General features: G+C 39.7%; 1 protein-coding gene across 1 annotated transcript in view; it reads right to left on the bottom strand.

The window, feature by feature from the left end:
* The window catches only part of RASGRF2 (Ras protein specific guanine nucleotide releasing factor 2), a 97,908-nt gene that overhangs the window by 39,712 nt on the left and 38,397 nt on the right, over positions 1-19,799 (bottom strand). The window contains exons 5-14 of the mRNA XM_035099765.3: positions 19,394-19,647; positions 18,664-18,743; positions 18,119-18,312; positions 14,649-14,758; positions 13,423-13,541; positions 6,082-6,242; positions 5,143-5,209; positions 3,570-3,706; positions 1,947-2,029; positions 6-254 (exon numbers count right to left, since the gene is read on the bottom strand). Coding sequence (XP_034955656.2) covers positions 6-254; positions 1,947-2,029; positions 3,570-3,706; positions 5,143-5,209; positions 6,082-6,242; positions 13,423-13,541; positions 14,649-14,758; positions 18,119-18,312; positions 18,664-18,743; positions 19,394-19,647 — 1,454 coding nt within the window. The remainder of the gene's footprint in view (positions 1-5; positions 255-1,946; positions 2,030-3,569; positions 3,707-5,142; positions 5,210-6,081; positions 6,243-13,422; positions 13,542-14,648; positions 14,759-18,118; positions 18,313-18,663; positions 18,744-19,393; positions 19,648-19,799) is intronic.

The following is a 19,799-nucleotide window of genomic DNA, read 5'->3' on the forward strand; positions in this document are numbered from 1 at the left end:
CTCACCTAACAGGGATTGAGGTGAAAGGCCTTTTGTATATATCCGACAGTTTCTCCAAGACAACTGCTGCAGTAGTAAATATGCGATAAGTATGTAGGAATGTATTAAGGAAATCAATACTGAGAAATCGCAAGTCTGTTAATCTCTCCAAAAGGCGTTCAACGCTTGCATAACGAATCTGGGGCACTTTGCAGGAGTTTAGTGTTTTGCTGAAGCAGATGTCAATGTCATCTTTGTGAAGACGTGCATCAGATCTACATAATATAATTATTTCAAGACTAAAATTAAACATCATTTTGCAAGTCGTACTCAGGGTTTTTGTTTTTTTAAGAGATGCTGTCATTTTTAAAAATATAAAAGACAGTCTTTTCTATACTCTTATGCAACTCATACCTATGCAAACCTCCCCCCCCCAAAAAAAAGAGAGTTAAATGTGGGATGTGTGGGAAAGCCCCAATGATTATTCTGGCAGAATGCAGTAGGATGTATCCCAAAATCCTTGGGGCTTTTGTATTTCATTTTTAATTTGTATTACTGTACTCAAAGTGGGTTTTATAATCAGGAATAAATGTGCTTGTCACTTTCCAGCCTCCACTATACCATATATGGCCTTTCAGCAGCATTGCAGCTCTACATGGGGCAGTGGAGACGCTTGTAGTGAAAGGGATTCTGCTGCATGCGGCATAGGGTAGCGCAGTACCTTGGTTCTCAAACGCCTTGGTACTCAAACAACTAGGAACCCAAACACTGCAAACCCGGAAGTAAGTAACTTTTTTCGGAAGCCACATGTGCTCAATTTTGAGTGTTAAGCTTCCAATTTGATTGCCACACTTCCGTTTTGAATGTTACGCTGAGATCTGTCTGTTTCTGCTATTTATTTTGTGTTTTTGTTTCTGCGGCTCTTTTTGTTTTGTTTTTGTGACTGTGTGGAACTCAGCTCAGCTACTGATTGATTGATTGATTGATTGATTGTGTGACTGCAGTACATTGTTTATTCCTTTCATTTTATGGATCAATGGTCTCGTTAGATAGTAAAAATTCATGTTAAATTGCTGTTTTAGGGGTTGTTTTTATAAGTCTGGAACGGATTTTGCATTACAGTGGTACCTTGGTTTACAAACTTAATCTGTTCCGGAAGTCCGTTCTTAAACTAAAGCATTGGTTTAAGCCAAGGTGTGCTTTCCCATAGCAGCGGGGGCCTTAATTTACAAATGGAAAACACTCAACAGGAAGCAAAACATGTTCTTATTCCAGGGCAAAGTTCACAAACCAAAACACCACTTCCGGGTTTGCAGCATTCTTAATCCAAGTTGTTCATAAAGTAAGCTGTTCTTAAACCAAGGTATTACTATACTTTCTATGGGAAAGTGTGCCATGGTTTTGGATCGCTTTGGTTTTGGAATGGACTTCTGGAATGGATTAAGTTTGAGAACCAAGTTACCACTGTATCACCCTAGTGCAAGGACTTTTAGTTATGCAACAGAAGTTCCCCCTTTCCTCCTCTTCATCCTAAATCTGTTCTAGGGTTTCCCTCAACCCTCTGGAGGGCACAAGGGGCATGCAAGGAGAGGGGAGGGAGGGGAAGTTCCACTGTGCAAGCAGAAATCCTTGCGCTAATGGATGTACTTCACTGGATACTGCCCACAGAGTCTAAGGTTGGTTGTGTCTGCCAGGGTAACACCAGAGTCTAAAGAAAATCTTAAAACAAACACTTATAAAGTAGCACACACATTAAATGTAAAATTATAACAATGATTTCAAGAACAAAAACTAGTATATTCCTATTCAGACTAATAGTTTTCTAAATTTTGAAAAGCAAACAAGGTAGGCACACAAATATTGCAGCATTTCCCTGTGAAACAAAACAGCAAGGTTTCAATTTTGCATTTGAAGGATAATGCAAGAAGTCCCACAGTATGGCTACATGTCAAAATCAGCAAACTTACTTGATCATATGTGGCACAGTGACTTTGGAGTTTTCTTCAAATACTATGGTCATTAAACCGTTGCACCGTATGTTGTCAACACACTGTATAAGATAATAACAAAGGGGGGTGGAAATACAGGGTGATTTTTTTTATAAAAAAAATCTTGGTAAATCTCAACTGCAATACTCACAGTAAATGAAAAGCTCTATCTGTTGAGCCAGAAGGAACAGAAAACTAGAGCTCCCAGAGTTCCTGGCAATGGATGTCTTTTGAATGAACATGTTAACAACCACCATAATGCTATTCCCTCCCTGTCATGATCTTGATGTTAAGGGGTACTCTGGTGTTGGAGACTCTCCAAGAAGGTCTGGTGCTGAATAAAGCTTATTATGAGCCAGGCATGAAGACTGAGCAGACTGATTGGGTCAGGTCAGGTTTATAGTGGGCATAACAGTGAACTCCATTTACCATTCCAAATCCCATGATTACAACTGTTACTAGTTCCTTTTTCTTGCACTTTGGAGATGTTATAATCATTTATTATTCTCCTGCTATTTGCTGAGTTCAGTAAGGTAAATAATTCTACTGTTGCTTTGTTAAAACCTACATTCTGCTACATATGCCATACTCTTCAACATATTCTGTATTTCCAAGTATCTGTAACATGTGATAACAACCAGTAGTGATTTTTATTTTTTATTAATAGAAAGGTGAAGTACCGGTATTTGCTTCAGGGCATACCATGTGGGGGGGATTTATTAAGTTTTCTGCTCTTTTATGAATACTGAGCTTTTAAAAATTTATTTCTAGGGCAAATTCATGACTCAAATTCACTCCAAATATTTGTTAATATGATAAAAATTGAGGTGGGAGGGAGCCATCAGTAAGTTTAATTCTCATCAATTTCAGTACAAAGAGGAGGAGGGGGAAACCAGTATATCTGCATATCCTGAAGGAACTTTGCTTTTTAGTTTCGGTCCCACCAATTAATCAGAGGAAAATGCTAATCTGTGATTAAAGCTTTAGTTGATTAATGTACCAGTTAAATAGATTAAAGGTTGCAGCACCAATCACATTACCAAAGCAGAGGGGAAATGAATGTCCCTTTGTTTGCTTTTGGCTTGCTTCACAAGCAGCTTACAGATCACAACTGAACTCTTCTCGAGTAACTAGTATGAGGCTTGCAACCTTACAGGAGTTACTCTAAATGTAACTGATTGTGTTTGCAATTAGCATTTTTTCATGAAGTCTGATGCTGGTATTCATGTGAGAACGGGCCATGGTCTGCCCCTCATTTGAAAAAGGGTTCGTACTCCACTTCATGGCATTCCTAACCCAAAATCATCCACCCCTTCGAAGAGGTACACGTATTTCGTGCAGTTGGTGTAGCCTAATCTTGCATTGTATCTCTTCTTGACTGTTTCTTCCTCCGTCACTATCAAAGTCTATTTATTTATTATTTATTTTATTGTTGAACTAGCACCAGTTCAACATGGGCAAGTTACCTTTTTTAAAAAATTTGAACCCAGGTCGCACTATTTTGTTACTGATACCAAAGTAAGTATATTTCCTACATGTCAAGCCTTGAAATTATTATTACGTGCTGAGCAAAACATGTAATCTCCAAGAAAGTGAAATTACCTGACTAATGTCGCTTGTCCAGGCTGCTTTTTCCTGCCGTGAAGGGGCTAACAGGACAATGGTAAAAGGAGGCGCATCTGCTGGTTCAACCACAATCTTGAAGTCAAGATGTCCAAACACTTGCCCAGAACCTTTCACTTCACAAAGGGAGCGAAGAACAAAGCAATTACAGATGGAAATCTGAGGCGCATAAAAACTCGAGGCACAACCCAGATAAATTTGTTCTGCACGCAGCATCTGTTTGTCTACAGTGTGGCAAGATTTAGGCCCCTGCCAGGGCTATTCATTAGCACAGTTACTTTTTCTACTTCGAACACTGGATTCCCAGGGCATATCACAAACTGTTTATGATGTTTATGATTTCAGAAATGGCTTGCCATGTACCATGGGAAGCTGCTGATTGAGAAAAACAAGTTTAAAATGTTCTTCAGCTTCGAATTCTGGTCCACATGTCCCTCAATACCCCATTTTTGTTTAACGAACTTTCATGGATGCATCCCCACTACCCATAGAGAATTCTACCTTCCACTGAAACGACTGGGAAAACCTACAGCAATGGAAAGCTTAGAGCCCCAGTTTTTGCCCCAGATACCAAGTAGTTTCCTCTCAATTCAGGAAGCCACCCAAACCTCATATGGTTTCTTGTTTTGCAACTTGAACCTGAGAGCATAATTCCTTTATATCTTTTATATTATACATGCCTACTTAGAGTTTAAATCTCACTGAGTTCAATGGGGCCTACTTGAAGGTGTACGTGTTGAGACTGCAGCCTTAGTTCCTGGCGATCCCTGGATTGTGGTCCAAATCAGATATGATGCAATGCCCAGCCCCCCCCCCCAAATCCGCAATCTGCCCAACATTCCACTGATCCAACTTCCCAGTTAAAAATCACCTATTCATATGAAACAACTAGGCACACACCCATTCCTTTTATTGCAGGGCTGAACAACCTTTTTTTAGCTGCATTTAGTGGTAAGTATTGGAGTTCCACTCAGACATACACATTTATTTCTCTTTTCTCTCTCTCTTTCTCACACACAACACAGTGAACCCACAAACATGCAGAGAGATGTGCAATACAATCTCAGTGATCCCTTGTGGGCTCCCCTTCATTCTCTAGGTGATTGGCACTGGGTACAAGTCCTCCGTTCTTCCCTGCACCAAGCAGCTGGAGAAGGGGAGAGGGGAGATACTATTGCACAGCCAGATGGGCGGGGTATAAATATATTATTATGACTATTATTATTGCACACCTTCCTGCTCTCCAGTCAATTGGCACTGGCAATCAAACCCCTCTCATACTGCCAAACAGCTGTTGAGGGGAGCACAGTTATTATCATTCCAGTCTGCCTTCCTCTGGTGGACTGAGGGGAGTGGTTTGGTGGAAGCAGCAGTAGAGGTTGACCAACTTATGAGAGGCAGGAAAGGCTTGTGGTATGTAGATTTCCCTCCTGTGTTTTCTTGGGAGCTGCGACAGACACGTTATCTGGGGACTGTATTCATTATACACAGAAAAATACACCAATGTTTGTGTAAACATTATAATTATATGAAACAGTTTGATATAACTTACAGTCATCATCACTCGTATCAGCCTCCTCAATTAGTGTGCATTCTATTAACGAGAGAACACCTCCTGCCTAGGGATATAAATAATACTTTTTTCAGGAATCTATTTTATCCTCTCCCCCACTTAAAATTATGCAAAATTATGCAATTTAATGTTACACAGTCTCCTAGAAAGGATTGTTCCAAAAGCTGAACACATTTGCAAAAATCAGGAACATTATTAATTCCAAAAAATGAAGATAAATTTAAGCTGCATGTGTTCCTTTTTCCAATTAAAATAATTCCGCAATGTATTAACCAACAGCAAATAAAATCAATTTTACTGATAGGATTAATGGCATGGCACACTCATTCATACCAGCCTAGCAACTCCATGGGAGAAATATGTGAATATAATAAATAAGGTAACTGAATCCCAAACAGAAAAACAGATTAATGCAGACCTATTTTTTTCAGATTTGAATAAATTACAGTTTCAATCCATGTAGGGGAATAATTCAAGAAAAATACTTTACTGTAAAGTTATACTAGAAGGCTATATCATTGGAAACGGCATTATATATATATGCAGGGCCAGTCCGACCATGCAACCAGCTGGTTGATGAAGGCGTGCAATGGATGGTGTGTCCCTTGCAATAAAATTGTTCCTGTAACATTTCCGTGACCAGATTTCAATTTCAATTACAATTAGCTTAGAAAAGCTAACACTCTGTTCAAATTGTAAGTTTGCCCATACAGTACTGAGATATCATTTCCAGGCAATTCTTGTGCATTGCCTCAGTGGCTCAATTTACTGAAATACATAAAAATCCTTCATGTCCTAAATGAAACTACCATGCAGTAATGAAATGTAACACGTAGTGAGAAACACCAGAATTAGGAACTTTATGCCCTACATTCCACCATGCTAAATGTAAATGATGTAGCTATGAAAACACTGTACCTTAAGTAGATGCAGCTTTCCTCCAGAGCTCCTTGTACAAATTAAAAAGTGTTTTGTAAATAAAAAACATTGCCTTTCTCCTTCTTTTTTCAAAGACAATGATCCCAGGCGAACTTTACTAAGTTTCCCCCTCTCAACGGAAGGTACTTGTATCAGAGTACCTAGTGATTACAAAAGCAAATGGTACATTGTAAATATAAGATACCTCATTATCTATTTGATATTATATACCTCATTATCTATTTGATATTATGTATATCTCTCTTAGCGCACCATGTGGGGCAAGTAGAAGGAGTCTCAAAGCGGCTAACATTCTCCTTTCCCTTCCTCTCCCACAACAAACACTCTGTGAGGTGAGTGTGGCTGAGAGACTTCAGAGAAGTGTGACTAGCCCAAGGTCACCCAGCAGCTGCATGTGGAGGAGCGGAGACGCGAACCCAGTTCCCCAGATTACAAGTCTACTGCTCTTAACCACTACACCACACTGGTAGAGATGACCATCCAAATTGCACTGGTTTTACTAAAGCAGGAGTAGCCAGTGTGGTGTTTTCTAGATGTTGTGGCCAGCTCCCTTCTTTGTCCAGGCAGCATGGCCAGGAGTCAGGCATGATAGAAGTTGTAGTGCAACAAACACTACACTGGGTTACCCTGCAGGAAAGTGTTTGACTGTAATCCTGTGCAGGGATTAAGGCCTATGCACAGGATTGAAGTCAACAGAAGTTAAGCAACCAAACTGCAGAGGGCTACAGCATTTCAATTACACAAAAAGAATATCATCAACTGTAGGACAAAATTCAGCAAACAATAAAAAAATATTCACTTCATTCATATTTCTTATTCACCCAATAACTAGACTCTCTGGGCAATAGCAAAACTCAATCTGCCTTTGCTATTCAAAATTACTGTACTTATTTTCACTCAGGATAACAAAGTAACGTAATTCCAACCACTGATCCCAAAGCAACCACCAGTGGGACTGATTATTAAAAGTTTGTTTTATACATCTCTAAAACTTTTCCAGAAGAATGGAAACATTAAAATAATAAAATAAAATAAAATAATGACAAAACATTGATAATGGAAGTCCCTCCCATTACATGTCTCTACTGTTTTTTTTAATGTCTACTGAAGTCCTTTGTTTTTCAACAAAGTCTTGTAAATGGATTTTTTTCTCATTCTGTGGACTTGTCCTCAACAGAGGTTACTGTGTGTTTGCAGCTGTTAACATTCTCCTTTTTATTTGTGTAGTCCATATGACATTGCCCTCAGACAGCACCAGTATTTATGCTTTTCCCCTGTAGATTTGGATTTACCCGATAACAGGGACCATCTGATAAATTGGGAAAAATTACCATCCGAACTGCTCCACTGATGGTTGCAGACTATTTGCTGCTCTCCTTTCTGTGTTCACTACTTCCTCATTGCTTTAATGCTGTGATCTTAACTATTTCTGGTGCACTCCTGAAAAATGATTCCCCCCCTTTTATTTTGATCCCTCAGATTTGCACAGAACCGGAAAACCACACAAGCAAACCACATTAAACAGTAATCTGAAAAGTGTGTGCTGAGAATTTACAATTGCTTTCCCTTCTTTTCCAGCCTGCAAGTAAAGGTGCATCAGAGCTTGGCAATGTTTGGCATAGTAGCATCAACAAATTTGCTGGCAGATACATACTAATGTTTAATTGTTTTTAAATCATTGCTTTCTTAAATATAGGCTTTCAGTTGTTTCTGTTTTAGCTGAAAGCCACATCGAGTCCCTGTCAGAGAAAAAGGTAGAATATAATATAATATAATAATAATAATTTTCCAACAGAAAAATAAAATAAAATAATCTATTAAATATTAAAAGCCTCCCTAAATATTATTATTATATTTGCATGTATCAGAACTTTTCCCACTTTACATCTTGCACCTCCTAAAAAGCTGCTCCTGAAGGGCACAAGAGCCTCTGGCAAGAAAAGCTGAAGTAGGAAACCAAAGGGAAAATCCATTCTCTTTAAGTGGAATCATTTTCAGCTGTCACATGGGGCAGTCTGGATTATATTATATATATTTTTAATTCTGCTTTCATAATGCAATGAAAGTTTTTTAAAAAAAAATCAAGCAGGATGGAGTGTGGTATGGTTCCTAGTAAATATGCAACACAGATCTTTTGGTATCCAAGTTATTCTCCCCATTTGTATGCACAGAAGTGGCATCTAAATCTTACTTCAATACTGGTGAAGGAGCAGCTTTCTATGCCACACCTGAGGCCAGCAAGCTAGATTTAGGGGGTGCAGGACACAGAGATGCTGCTCCCTGCATCCCCGCATTTCCTTAATGGTAGGACTGGGCCCTGAACAGATTCTTTTTTTTCTTTTTCTTTTTTCCTATAGCTATTGGAATAAAAATAATTTAACCATAATGTCTTCAAGTAGAGGGATAAAATACAAAGAAGAGTGACAGTTTGATTATATAATGGGATAAGTAGGTTTGGCATGGAGGCAGCCATTCTGTCAAAACAGGTACATTCTGAAAAGCTGAAAAGGCTTATGGTGGGGTAGGACCACTGCAGCATCATTCTGTTGAAAACCGCTGATCAGGGACCGCTGCCTTTTCAGGTTGGGTCTTAAAAGGTTTTCCATTTTAAAGGAGCCATTTGATGAAATATCAGCTACTGTAATAGCTGAAAGGCAGCTTAGCCTGCATGACAACAGCAATTATATTGCAATATTGAGACACAGAAAACAACAACAACAACAGTGGGATGAGAAACCTTACTTCCATTGCCCTGAACCCTGAAAATATATGCCCAAGGTGTGTTATTTTAGTTCAAATGGACAATAACAGCCACCAAACAGTCTCCACATTGTACCAAAACAATTTTTTTACTCATTTATGGCACTGATATACAGGCTAGCAAATTGCTTAGGATCTTCTTATGAGACCCTGCTGCTGTTAATACAACCATCAGATTGCCACTTGGGGCCCACATTTCTGCTGGATCACTCCTACCAGTTTCTGATCTCACCCTTTCCCTTAACAGTGATTGTGCCCTATGCAAATCTGCTCCATAATATTGGGAGTCTCTCTAAAACATGGAGGGAGAAAGTGGTGCCCAACTGGCAAAGTCTGCCTCCCCTCCAAAGAATTTTATCCATGATGTGTAATTTGTATTACTGTTTTTAATTTACAAGCCAACTGGAGATTATATATATATATTGCAAAGGTATGATAACGATCTTCCAAATAATTTAAAAAACCCCACAAAGGAATAAAAAACGTGAAGAGACCTTAAAGTCCCATAGCAGAATGGAAGTTTAAACCAAGGTTCATCAAGTCTTAGGCCCAAAACTATATACAGGTAAAGGTAAAGGACCCTTGGATGGTGAAGTCCAGTCAAAGGCAACAAAGGCCAAGGGAACCAGGGTTTGTCCACAGCCAGCTTTCTGGGTCATGTGGCCAATATGACTAAACCGCTTCTGGCGCAATGGAACACCGTGACAGAAACCAGAGCGCACGGAAACACCATTTACCTTTCCGTAGCAGCGGTACCTATTTATCTACTTGCACTGGCGTGCTTTCAAACTGCTAGGTAGGCAGGAGCTGGGACAGAGCAATGGGAGTTACCTCCGTCGTGGGGATTCGAACTGCCAACCTTCCGATCGGCAAGCCCAAGAGGCTCAGTGCTTTAGACCACAGCGCCACCTGCAACCCTAAACTATATCCATTAACACAGAGATGAACCTGCACAAGCATGTTTTTAAACATATTTATTGGAAAGTTCATTCATACCCCTTGCGTCCAAATTAACAGTCTTAACTCATGAGTGAAAACAGCTTTCTCTAGTATTTGGACTCAAGAGCTTGAAAGAAATCAAAACAAGTTTTGAACAAGGAATACTATAACAGCTGGTTTTTCTAAAGTAGCTGTGAAGTGATTTTCCCTCACTTTTTTTATATAACATTGTCCAGAGCCCTGAAAATACGTGCCTTTGAGAATGCAGTATTTCATTTTATAATAATAAAAAGGTACTATTAAAAATGTTGTCATATTATAGTTTATTAATGCACAGAATTTTAGGTAGACACACAATGCAGAATCAAACATTACTGAGGCATTAAGGCTCAATTCCTATACATACATATGAGGAAGCAAGTGCCTAAAGATGATGGGTACTGTATTGCGAAAGGCACTTCCCAATGCAGGGCTCCACGTGACCCACAACCAATGGATTCATCATATGTGCATCAACACCCATGCATGCTAGATTTACATGCCAATGCTATTTCTTTCACTGGCTCACAAAGGCTAAACACACAGGCTAACTCAATCAAATAAAAATGCTTTAAGCATGACATCAGGTCACATGAGACTCTGTAAAGGTGACTGGTTTTTTTAAAAAAAAAATGTGCCTAGAAGCTCTTTTAAATAAAAATGTAAACCAAATGAATGCAGTGAAACTTGCTTCCAAGTAAATATGATGCTTAAGACTACTTTACACACACACACACACACACACACACACACACACACACGAGTGAGCAAAAAGGACTTCTAATTCCATCTTCCACTCCTCCGCTTCAGGGGTTGCAGGAAGGTTGAGGAAGGGATGTCCCACTGCATTAGCAGAAGTCCACTCATGCAGTGTTGAATTCTGCACAATTTTGGCACAGATATGAGCAGTTACTCAGTGATAATATTTTAATACACAAAAGTATAGGTGAATGGTATACTACACAGAGAATTTACAGCGTAGAGAATTTACACACAACATATTAATTCCATAAGAATGGAGGTTGCTTTTTGTTTTGTTTTTACACTCTGCTTACAACATGGAGTTAAGTCATACAAGGAAATTCACACAAGGAAAGTAAAACTTTCTGGTCTTATACATTTCAAGTATAATTTTAACAATACATTCAAAAACACACTGCCTAGCTTCAGCAAAGTTGTGTGTTACCATGAAAGTGAGACGTTATAAGACCAGCAATGCAATGTCTAACAAGAAATATTTAAATTTATATAGTTGTACATTTTGCAGAACAATCTGTTTCTCAGGCTCACCGTACAAAACTATACTTATCTATTCTTTCTGTAAATCGCTTTGAGGTTTTATGACAATCAAGCAGCAATAAATCTTGTGGGGGGAAAGTATGATAAAGAACGGAAGCCAAACGGTGGAAGGGCACCGGCGGTGGGAGGCCTCATTAGGGAAAGCGCTACTCCGTTTAAGAACAGTCTCGGTTTAAGAACAGACTTCCGGAATGGATTAAGTTCGTAAACCGAGGTACCACTGTACGCTGAAGAAAGTCCCATTGATTTTGAGGATGCTTTCTCCCTGGTACCTGTGTGTAGAATTGCAGCATCAGTGATCCAAAGGACCATCAAAAAGGGGTTGAGTTAGTGCCAGGTACACTGACTGTTGGTGCCGGTGGCAAGTCTTACACCTGTCACTTCCACAGATCCAGATTTTAAATCCAGATCATTGGCAGATAATGCTGGGGTAAATACTGATCAGAGGAAAACCTTTGACAGCTGAGAGAACACTTTAAATTCCTAGGAGACCAGATGAGGTCTCTGTTGTTTGTTTTTGTATCAGCTGTTCAGAGAGCTAAAAAGAGCACTTAAAATGCGTAAGCATCAACTTGTAGATGTGTGAAATTCTTCCAGCCATCAATAATATTTATAACAAGATCAACGATTTGCCATTTCTTTGTCATGTGTTGCTTTTTCAATATGACTTCCACAAGATGATGATTTCAATCTGTGACACTTTCACTTTCAAAACTTATGAAGCAGAGAATTGTGTTCAATCAGAACAGTGTGAAATTTTAAGATAAACACTGCCTGCTCTCTTTTTGTAAACAATACAACAACAAAAATGTAAGCTTCATTGAGTATATGACGCTTGCTCAGTGTGGTCGCTGGAAAACAGCTGAGCAAGTGGCTACAGACTTTCCTAATAGTGTTTAACTACCGGTGTCAGTAGCTTCATTTTTCATTTTCTTCTTGGAAACATTCATGGATCATAAACTGCGCCTGCAACAAAACACTGCAGGGCAAAATGCTGCTGCTGTTCAACTTCACTGGGCTGTCTTGAGGTTCCCCTTCTATCAAGTTGTTCTGGAAGGATTTGGTTTGTACTTCTGAAAACCTTTGGGTTCCCCTGGAACCTGCTGTTTGAAATTTTGGCTACAGAAGAACTGGTACTTGGGCAACTGAGGTTGATAAAAGTGTGTATTAGAGGTAAGGAAACTCTGTCCCTCCAGGTGAAATTGGATTCAGTTCACATGAATTCTCATGAGAATTTTTTAATCCACAAATGTGGAGAGCTGAATTTTAGACTGGTGAAAATGAGAACCTAAATGGAGACATCCTTCCATCCCTATAACTGACCACTGGGCCATGCTGGCTGCAGCTGATAGAACTGGAATCCAATAACATCTGGAAGGTGACACACCCCTGGTGTACATTGTATTATATTCTGTTTACGTAGAGACTCACTACAAGCTGAGTGGATGGGAGAACGAACTTTATTTTCACAGAGTAACAAGCTTCTCCAGCCAGGCAACACCTCTGAGTTAGCTCTCCAGTGGCTGGCTTCCTGGGTCACAGCTACTTCTCTTAAAGGGGGCTCATGCCAGATATTTAGTTGATAATGGATACCCTACATATATGACTATGTTAACCTGTACTGCACATAGTTGTGTAGCATAAATTCTGAGCTTCCACAGCAGAGGTCTTCCAGAAGACATGCATGTCCCTGGGCATTTCAAGTACACCAGATAATGTAATACTCTCATAACTTTTCTCCTGCTCTGGCACTGAAAAGACAATCTGAAGGGGGGGGGAATTATCAGACTGTATCATTTTGAGCTGTTCCTGAAGCACAGATGAAGAACGGAAACAAAAGACAGCTGTTTTCATTTCTCACAATCTCTCCACTATTTGACAAAGCTTCAAGTACTCCAAGTTTCTCTTGTGCTTTTGCCCGAATGTTGGCATCATCTGGGACTGCAACATCTATTGGCCAGACAGACCTATTTTCCATGTTGCTGTAGATAATTTCTGATCCACTGAAGACGATAGTCCGGTTATTGTGTATGTTACTTTCCCACGGGTGGTTTACTATTATTGTGCTGCTGTTTTTCATGACCCCTGGAAAAAAAACAGCATAGAGGTGGGGCTCAGCAGCAGCCCAAACTGTGGGGTTAATATTCATGAATTGTATCTGGACAATCACACCCTTATTTTTCCCAATGATGCCAACATTAACTCTGGTTTTCAGCTATGCTATCTTAATACTGTAAAATGCAGTAATGCTGTAGAAATGCATGCTAAAGAAAATGGTCTTACCTTGTCGTATAAAAGTTTGGCTGGTGTCCAATAATATATCACAACCCTCTACTATCATTCTTTCTATTGCCAGATTTTTCCGTATGTTTTCTGTGTCACTCACTTCATCATGCATCACTCTGTTGCAAAGAGAAAAGGGAATGTTCAGCTTCAAGAAATGAAGTGCATACATAAAGCAAATATAGCTTACCCATACCTTATTAGGTACCTTCAGCATGAACAACTCTCTTCCAGGTCCCACCACCATGTGAGGCTAGCTAGGTGATGGCTAGAAAGTCTTTTTGGCATTGGAACTTACATGTGAAATGCTTTCTCCAAAGAAGCTTGCCTAGTGTCCTTTTAGCACCACTCAAAGGTTTTTAAAATAGAAATTTCCTTTGTATTGCGGCATGCTGTACACCTAGTTTAATTTTGTTTGGCATGCCTGGTAATGTTCCTGTGTTTTAAAAGGGTAAAGGACCCCTGACAGTTAAGTCCAGTCACAGATGACTCTGGGGTTGTGGTGCTCATCTCGCTTTACAGGCCGAGGGAGCTGGCGTTTGTCTGCAGACAGTTTTTCCGGGTCATGTGGCCAGCATGACTAAGCCGCTTCTGGCGCAACGGAACACCGAAACCAGAGCAGCACACGGAAACGCCATTTACCTTCCCGCCGGAGCGGTACCTATTTATCTACTTGCACTTTTGGGCATGCTTTGAACTGCTAGGTTGGCAGGAGCTGGGACAGAACAATGGGAGCTCACCCCGTCGCGGGGATTCAAACCGCCAACCTTCTGATCGGCAAGCCCAAGAGGCTCAGTGGTTTAGACCACAGCGCCACCCGCGTCCCTTACTGTGTTTTAGGCGGATTTATTGTTGAATTACTTATTGCATAGCATTATTGTCTTAGGCAATGCTCTATTTCCACCACTGGAGGTAATATGCTTCTGAATGCCAGTTGCTGGAAATCATGTGAGGAGACTCAAGACTATTTAAATTCAGCTCAAGACCAAAATAATAAAATAAAATAAAATCCCTATCAATAATTTAGGCACAACTATGTTTACACAATGCAATGCTAGCCTTTGAATGGTCTCTTAAAAGTTAAATTCGGCTCTCTGGAGACACTGCATGTTTATTTTTGCTGTGCCCAAAGATACCATAATTCAATCTTTTGAAAATAACACATTGATTTTGTAATCCACAGTTTCTGTTTTAGCCTCATATTCATAGAACAAAAGGAATCTCACCTTGAAAGCTCTTCTAGCTTAGATTTAGCAAATTCAAGGCTTTTTCTTTCTACGTGCTCATGCGGTGTGTGAGCCAGAAGTTCATGGAGGGTTATTATATATCTAGGAATCTAAAGATGGGTGAAAGGGATTATCAGCAAGTTTATATTCAAAAGCACACTTGGTCTTGAAATAAAAAAATGAACATTTAAAAAGAAAATTGTTGTTTAATTCCTTGCATTTATTTTCTTCTATCAGCATAAACTCACTCAACTAAAATGTTTTCTACATTAAGAAGAAATCTTCAGGCTAAATAAGGAACTTGAAAATCAATTAGTGGTCCCAATTCAGTGGCAGAGATTCTGTCTTCCAGATGTGCAGTGAATGCAGATGCACCCAATCCACATCATACTGTTCACCTAGGCCTCTTTAACGGTCACGAGGTGCATGTGGATGCATAGTCCTATCTAGAGATCCCTTAGTCTTTACATAGAATTAGTTGCCTGGATGTCAAACCGATTAGAGGCCTTCCTTTCCAGTTGTTGAACTAGTCTTAAATGTGTTTAACATGCAAAACTGATATGTCTATCATGAAGCCCATCAATCTCAGGCTACCAGAACACTTTATCACATGAAAATCCTGGTGTGGGTTTGTATTAGGCTGGCAATGGTAAAATATATACCATATATTTTAAACAGTTGAACAAATAATGGCTGCATTTGGATTTAATGCTGAAGACTAAATCATGAAAACAAGCCTCAGTGCACCTTGGGCTTGTACACTGTTTCCCTGCCCTGAGGAGAAGACTGGAAGCTTTCACTTTAAATTCAGACATCATGTTTTCTGGACCCTAATCTGTGATTAATCTGAACAATAATTTATGGAAACATGCCAGATCCAGAAGGTATAGCCTGAAGTTGTCTTGTTTCAGCAAAGTATAGTTAAGATTAACCACAGTTTGTCTGGATTTCAATGACACAACAAACTGCAATTAATTTGAAATATAAAAAAAAGCTTCCATCTCTTCCTTGGGGATACACTAGAGGAGGAGATGGGCAGTAGGTAAGACTGGAGTTCATTCTTATACAGTGGTCCCTTGACTTACGAAGTACTCGACTTACGAAATTTCGAGTTACGAATGAAAAAAAATGGCCGCATGCTTACGTTTTTTTTTTGACATCCGAAAGGAAAACCATTGCGGTTTAGATGCAGTTTACTCGACTTACGAATTTTTCAGTTTCCAATGCATTCCTATGGGAAACCGCTTTTTTCGACTTACAAATGTGCATTCGGAACGGATTAAATTCGCAAGTCGAGGGACCACTGTACAGTGGAACCTCAGTTGTCAAACATAATCTGTTCCGGAAGACCGTTTTGACTTCCAAAATGTTCGACAACCAAGGCGCAATAGGCAGTCGGCAATTTCAATGGAGAAAACTAAGAGACTCGCCTCAGAAGCCGTTCGACCTCCGGGGTGCATTTGAAAACGGAAGCAATTACTTGCGGGTTTTCGGCGTTCAAAAACTGAAACATTCACTGCTGCATTTCCGTGTGTGTGTGTGCAGCTACAAGATCAAGGTGCAAATGCAGTAGCAGAGCTGATCAAGTCTGTTCCACTGGTACTGTGCCAACCTTGCCCCTGCGTCATTTCTCTCTATCTTGGTATGCCACTGGCTGGAGGTCAGGTGAGCCCCACAGCTCTGCCCCACCATCTGCTACTGCTTAAAGCTGACTAGGTAGCATAGAAACCTATATTCCTCCAAACATAAAAGAAACACTTTAGTTCCCTGATTCTACACTTATTTCTGCAGGAAACCCAGCAGGCTCCTTCTCCCAGGCTAATTCTCCGTTCCTCCAAGAAGAGCCTGTCTTTGCACCTTATTTTTCTTGATTGCTGTATTCTTTTTAACACTCGACTGGGAGTTGCCCAGGGTGGCTGGGGAAACTCAGCCACATGGGCAGGGTATAAATAAGTTGTTGTTGTTGTTGTTGTTGTTATGGTTTGCAACAGAGACTGAAGACTTGTGTCTGCTGCTGCTCTCTGCTACCAGGGTTTATTGACAGCATGAGGGGCAGTGAGCATGTCTAGTGCCTAGTTTCTAGGTGGATTCAGAGGTCTTGATAGGAGTTGAACACAAGTGTGTGCATGTTTCAAAAAAACACCATGACTTGAATTTGCAGGAACTCCTTTCCTTCACTTTCAGCGTTTAGACTGTATGTGTTATAATTAAGAGAATTTAATTTAATTTGATAGCAGAAAATTTCATTGATCACACAACCACTGGATGTGGGAACCAATAATTTAAAAAAATCAAAATGTCTTCAAAAATATATTGAACAAGTATTAAAAAACACTTTCAAATTGTGACTGTAATATAAAAGGTTGTTATGCTCAAAGCCCTTCCACCAGATAAAATATACAGCTATAGAGATGTTGTTTGCAGATGACTCAGCCTTGACAGCCCACTCCAAGGAAGCTCTATAGAGACTCATCAACCACTTTGCCCAAGCCTGCATGGAAGTCAGCCTCACCATCAGCCTGACAAAGACCAACACTCTGGGTCAGGACATTGTCAGCACTCCACACATCAGCACGGGTGACCACAGACTTGAAGTAGCAGATGATTTTGTTTATCTGGGTTCCACCATAACAAGCAACCATTCCATCAAATCTGACCTAGACAAGTGAATTGGCAAGACAGACATACCCAAAGGTAAGGAAAAATGTGATGCTAATGACCAATACCAAGGTGAAGGTCTATCAGGCATGTGTTGAGCACTCTGCTTTATGGAAGTGAGTTGTAGGCAACTTACAACCACCTCAATGCCTTTCCACATGTGCTGCGCCAGGACGATTCTGTGCATCACGTGGCTGTATGAGCACATCTCAAAGATGTGCTCTCCCAAGCCCACATTCCCATCTTGCTCACAGTCCTGACTCAGCGACGCCTACACTGGTTTGGTCACATACGCAGAATGGAAGATGGCAAGTTCCCCAAAAGCTTCAGGCATTAGGCCTGTTGGCACACCAACTCTGTGTTACAAAATGTCTGCAAATGTGACATAAAGGCTGGTAACCTTAACCCCGCCATATGGTTATAACCATTGCAGACGATCACAGTACCTGGAGACAAGACAGTCAGGTTGTCCACAGCAGTAACCAGAGGAGGAATGACTGCTGGGAGAAGCGCAGAGAAAAGAAACGCCATGGTGCACCTGTAGCAGCAAAACAGGACACCTTCTGTATCGGCCCAACTTGCAACAAAACATGTCTCTTCTGTATCAGCCTCTACAGCCACGGCAGGTGCTGTAACTCTCCAATGGTTTTACTTTACCCCCAAAGGCACACTCTTCCTTTGTCTCCCAAGACAGATGGATGCCAGCAACAACCAACAACCAATCTGCTAGAGCAACAGCCATTAGTATTACTAACCAAATGATACAAATAGTGTTTATAACATGCACGAAACCACTATAACAACAAAAATACCTGAAACATGGGGTAAGTAAGGAATGTCTCAAGCATTCTGCCCTCACAGGCAGGGTTGGCTTCATACTGCTTCAAGAGTTTGTCAAAATCTCTGTTCTGCTTGCAGTTTGCAAGGACCTGGAGACTATATTGATGATTCCGAACAAATTCTTGATAAATATTCAGCATTGGTAGCAGGATATCAAATAAATCAGCTATACAAAACAAAGAGAAAAATAAATTGCTGCTGCCATCCACCTTTTTTTATAGGTCACATTTAGAAATAAAATAGAACATTAAGTGCAAATTATCTACATCCAGAACTGCAAAATCCTAACAAGGAATAGTGTTACCACCTTTCCTCTCTTGACAGAAGTTGTATGCTTTAAACAGTGGAATTGATATACAAAGGCCGCTCTGCATAATGAAACATACTACACCTTCCTAAAATGGTTATATCTTCTGAAAAACACACATGGCATCTGCAAAAAAAGAGGAAGCAAATCCTACTAATATCCCCACATGGCCATGCAAAAATAATAATGGCCCTAGTGAAGAGCACTTACCTAAAATTAAAGTAGGCCAGTTTGCTATTCTTGCTTTTAATCCTTGATGAAATATTTCATGAAGAAACATTATAGTCTCACTGCGAAGAAATAAAAGTTGAAACAATAAACAAAAGTTGGACTCTGTCATTAGAAGATATTCTTTGAACATTACTGCATAAATAGCTATAGTTCAAAACGTTTGGAAGAAGTGGGTTATAATTTTTTATCAAATAAACAAAAGTATGTTACTGACTAACTTTTGGACCTCATCTGTGTAGCATAATTTATTACTATTTTATTTCCGGGGGACGGGGAGACATTTTTTTTTGCCTTCAAGAAGGCAAAAGATCTACACTTCTACCTGAATCTTAAAAAAAAAAAGAGCTGTGACTGAAATACTCTGAAGATGAAATTTGGGGAATTGCCAAAGCTGGATTTACTTCATTCCATCATAATGGAACAAGATTTACAAAATATATCAAATACTTGTTTTATCCAAGCCATGCTTATCTGCGAGTAAATCTCATTGAACTCAATTCTAAAGATGTACCCAATTGCACTGTGATTACATTCTATAACACTGCTGCTTTATCTTTAATTTTATTGTATTTGTTTTATTTCTCTTTACCCATTTTTTTTAAACTGCCCTTTGTATACGTTCACATCTGAAGATGAAAGAGGTCTGGGCATATTTTAATTAATTAAGTAATTAAATAAATATATATATATATATAAACACATGGGGTACCTGTTGAGGAATACACTACTGACGTCATCATGGCTAATTGGTGGTTTCTTTGAACTTGCAGCCATTCTTAACGGCCTTAGAAAACAATTCACAAGGATATAAAGCTGATGTACGTATTCAGATTCAGCCTCAACCATGTTGAAAACGATCTGATTTCTCTTTCGCATACTTTCTGCATGTGGAGAACAAATGTAATCCTGGACAATTGTCTTCCATTTTCTTCTACACAACCAACCTCGCATAAAACTCTGAACCTGATAATTCAACAAAAGAAGAACACATTCTTAATGGCCTTTGAAATGTGTGTGTGTGTGAAGCAGAAAAGGCACCTCCGCAATCTTCAGACATTGCTGTGAGCTGGGCAGTAAACTTTGTACACATGTACACCTTTGTATGGAAAAAATGC

The sequence above is a fragment of the Zootoca vivipara genome, chromosome 10 (assembly GCF_965207765.1).
Source record: "Zootoca vivipara chromosome 10, rZooViv2.hap1.1, whole genome shotgun sequence".
In the NCBI taxonomy this organism is placed as follows: Eukaryota; Metazoa; Chordata; class Lepidosauria; order Squamata; family Lacertidae; genus Zootoca; species Zootoca vivipara.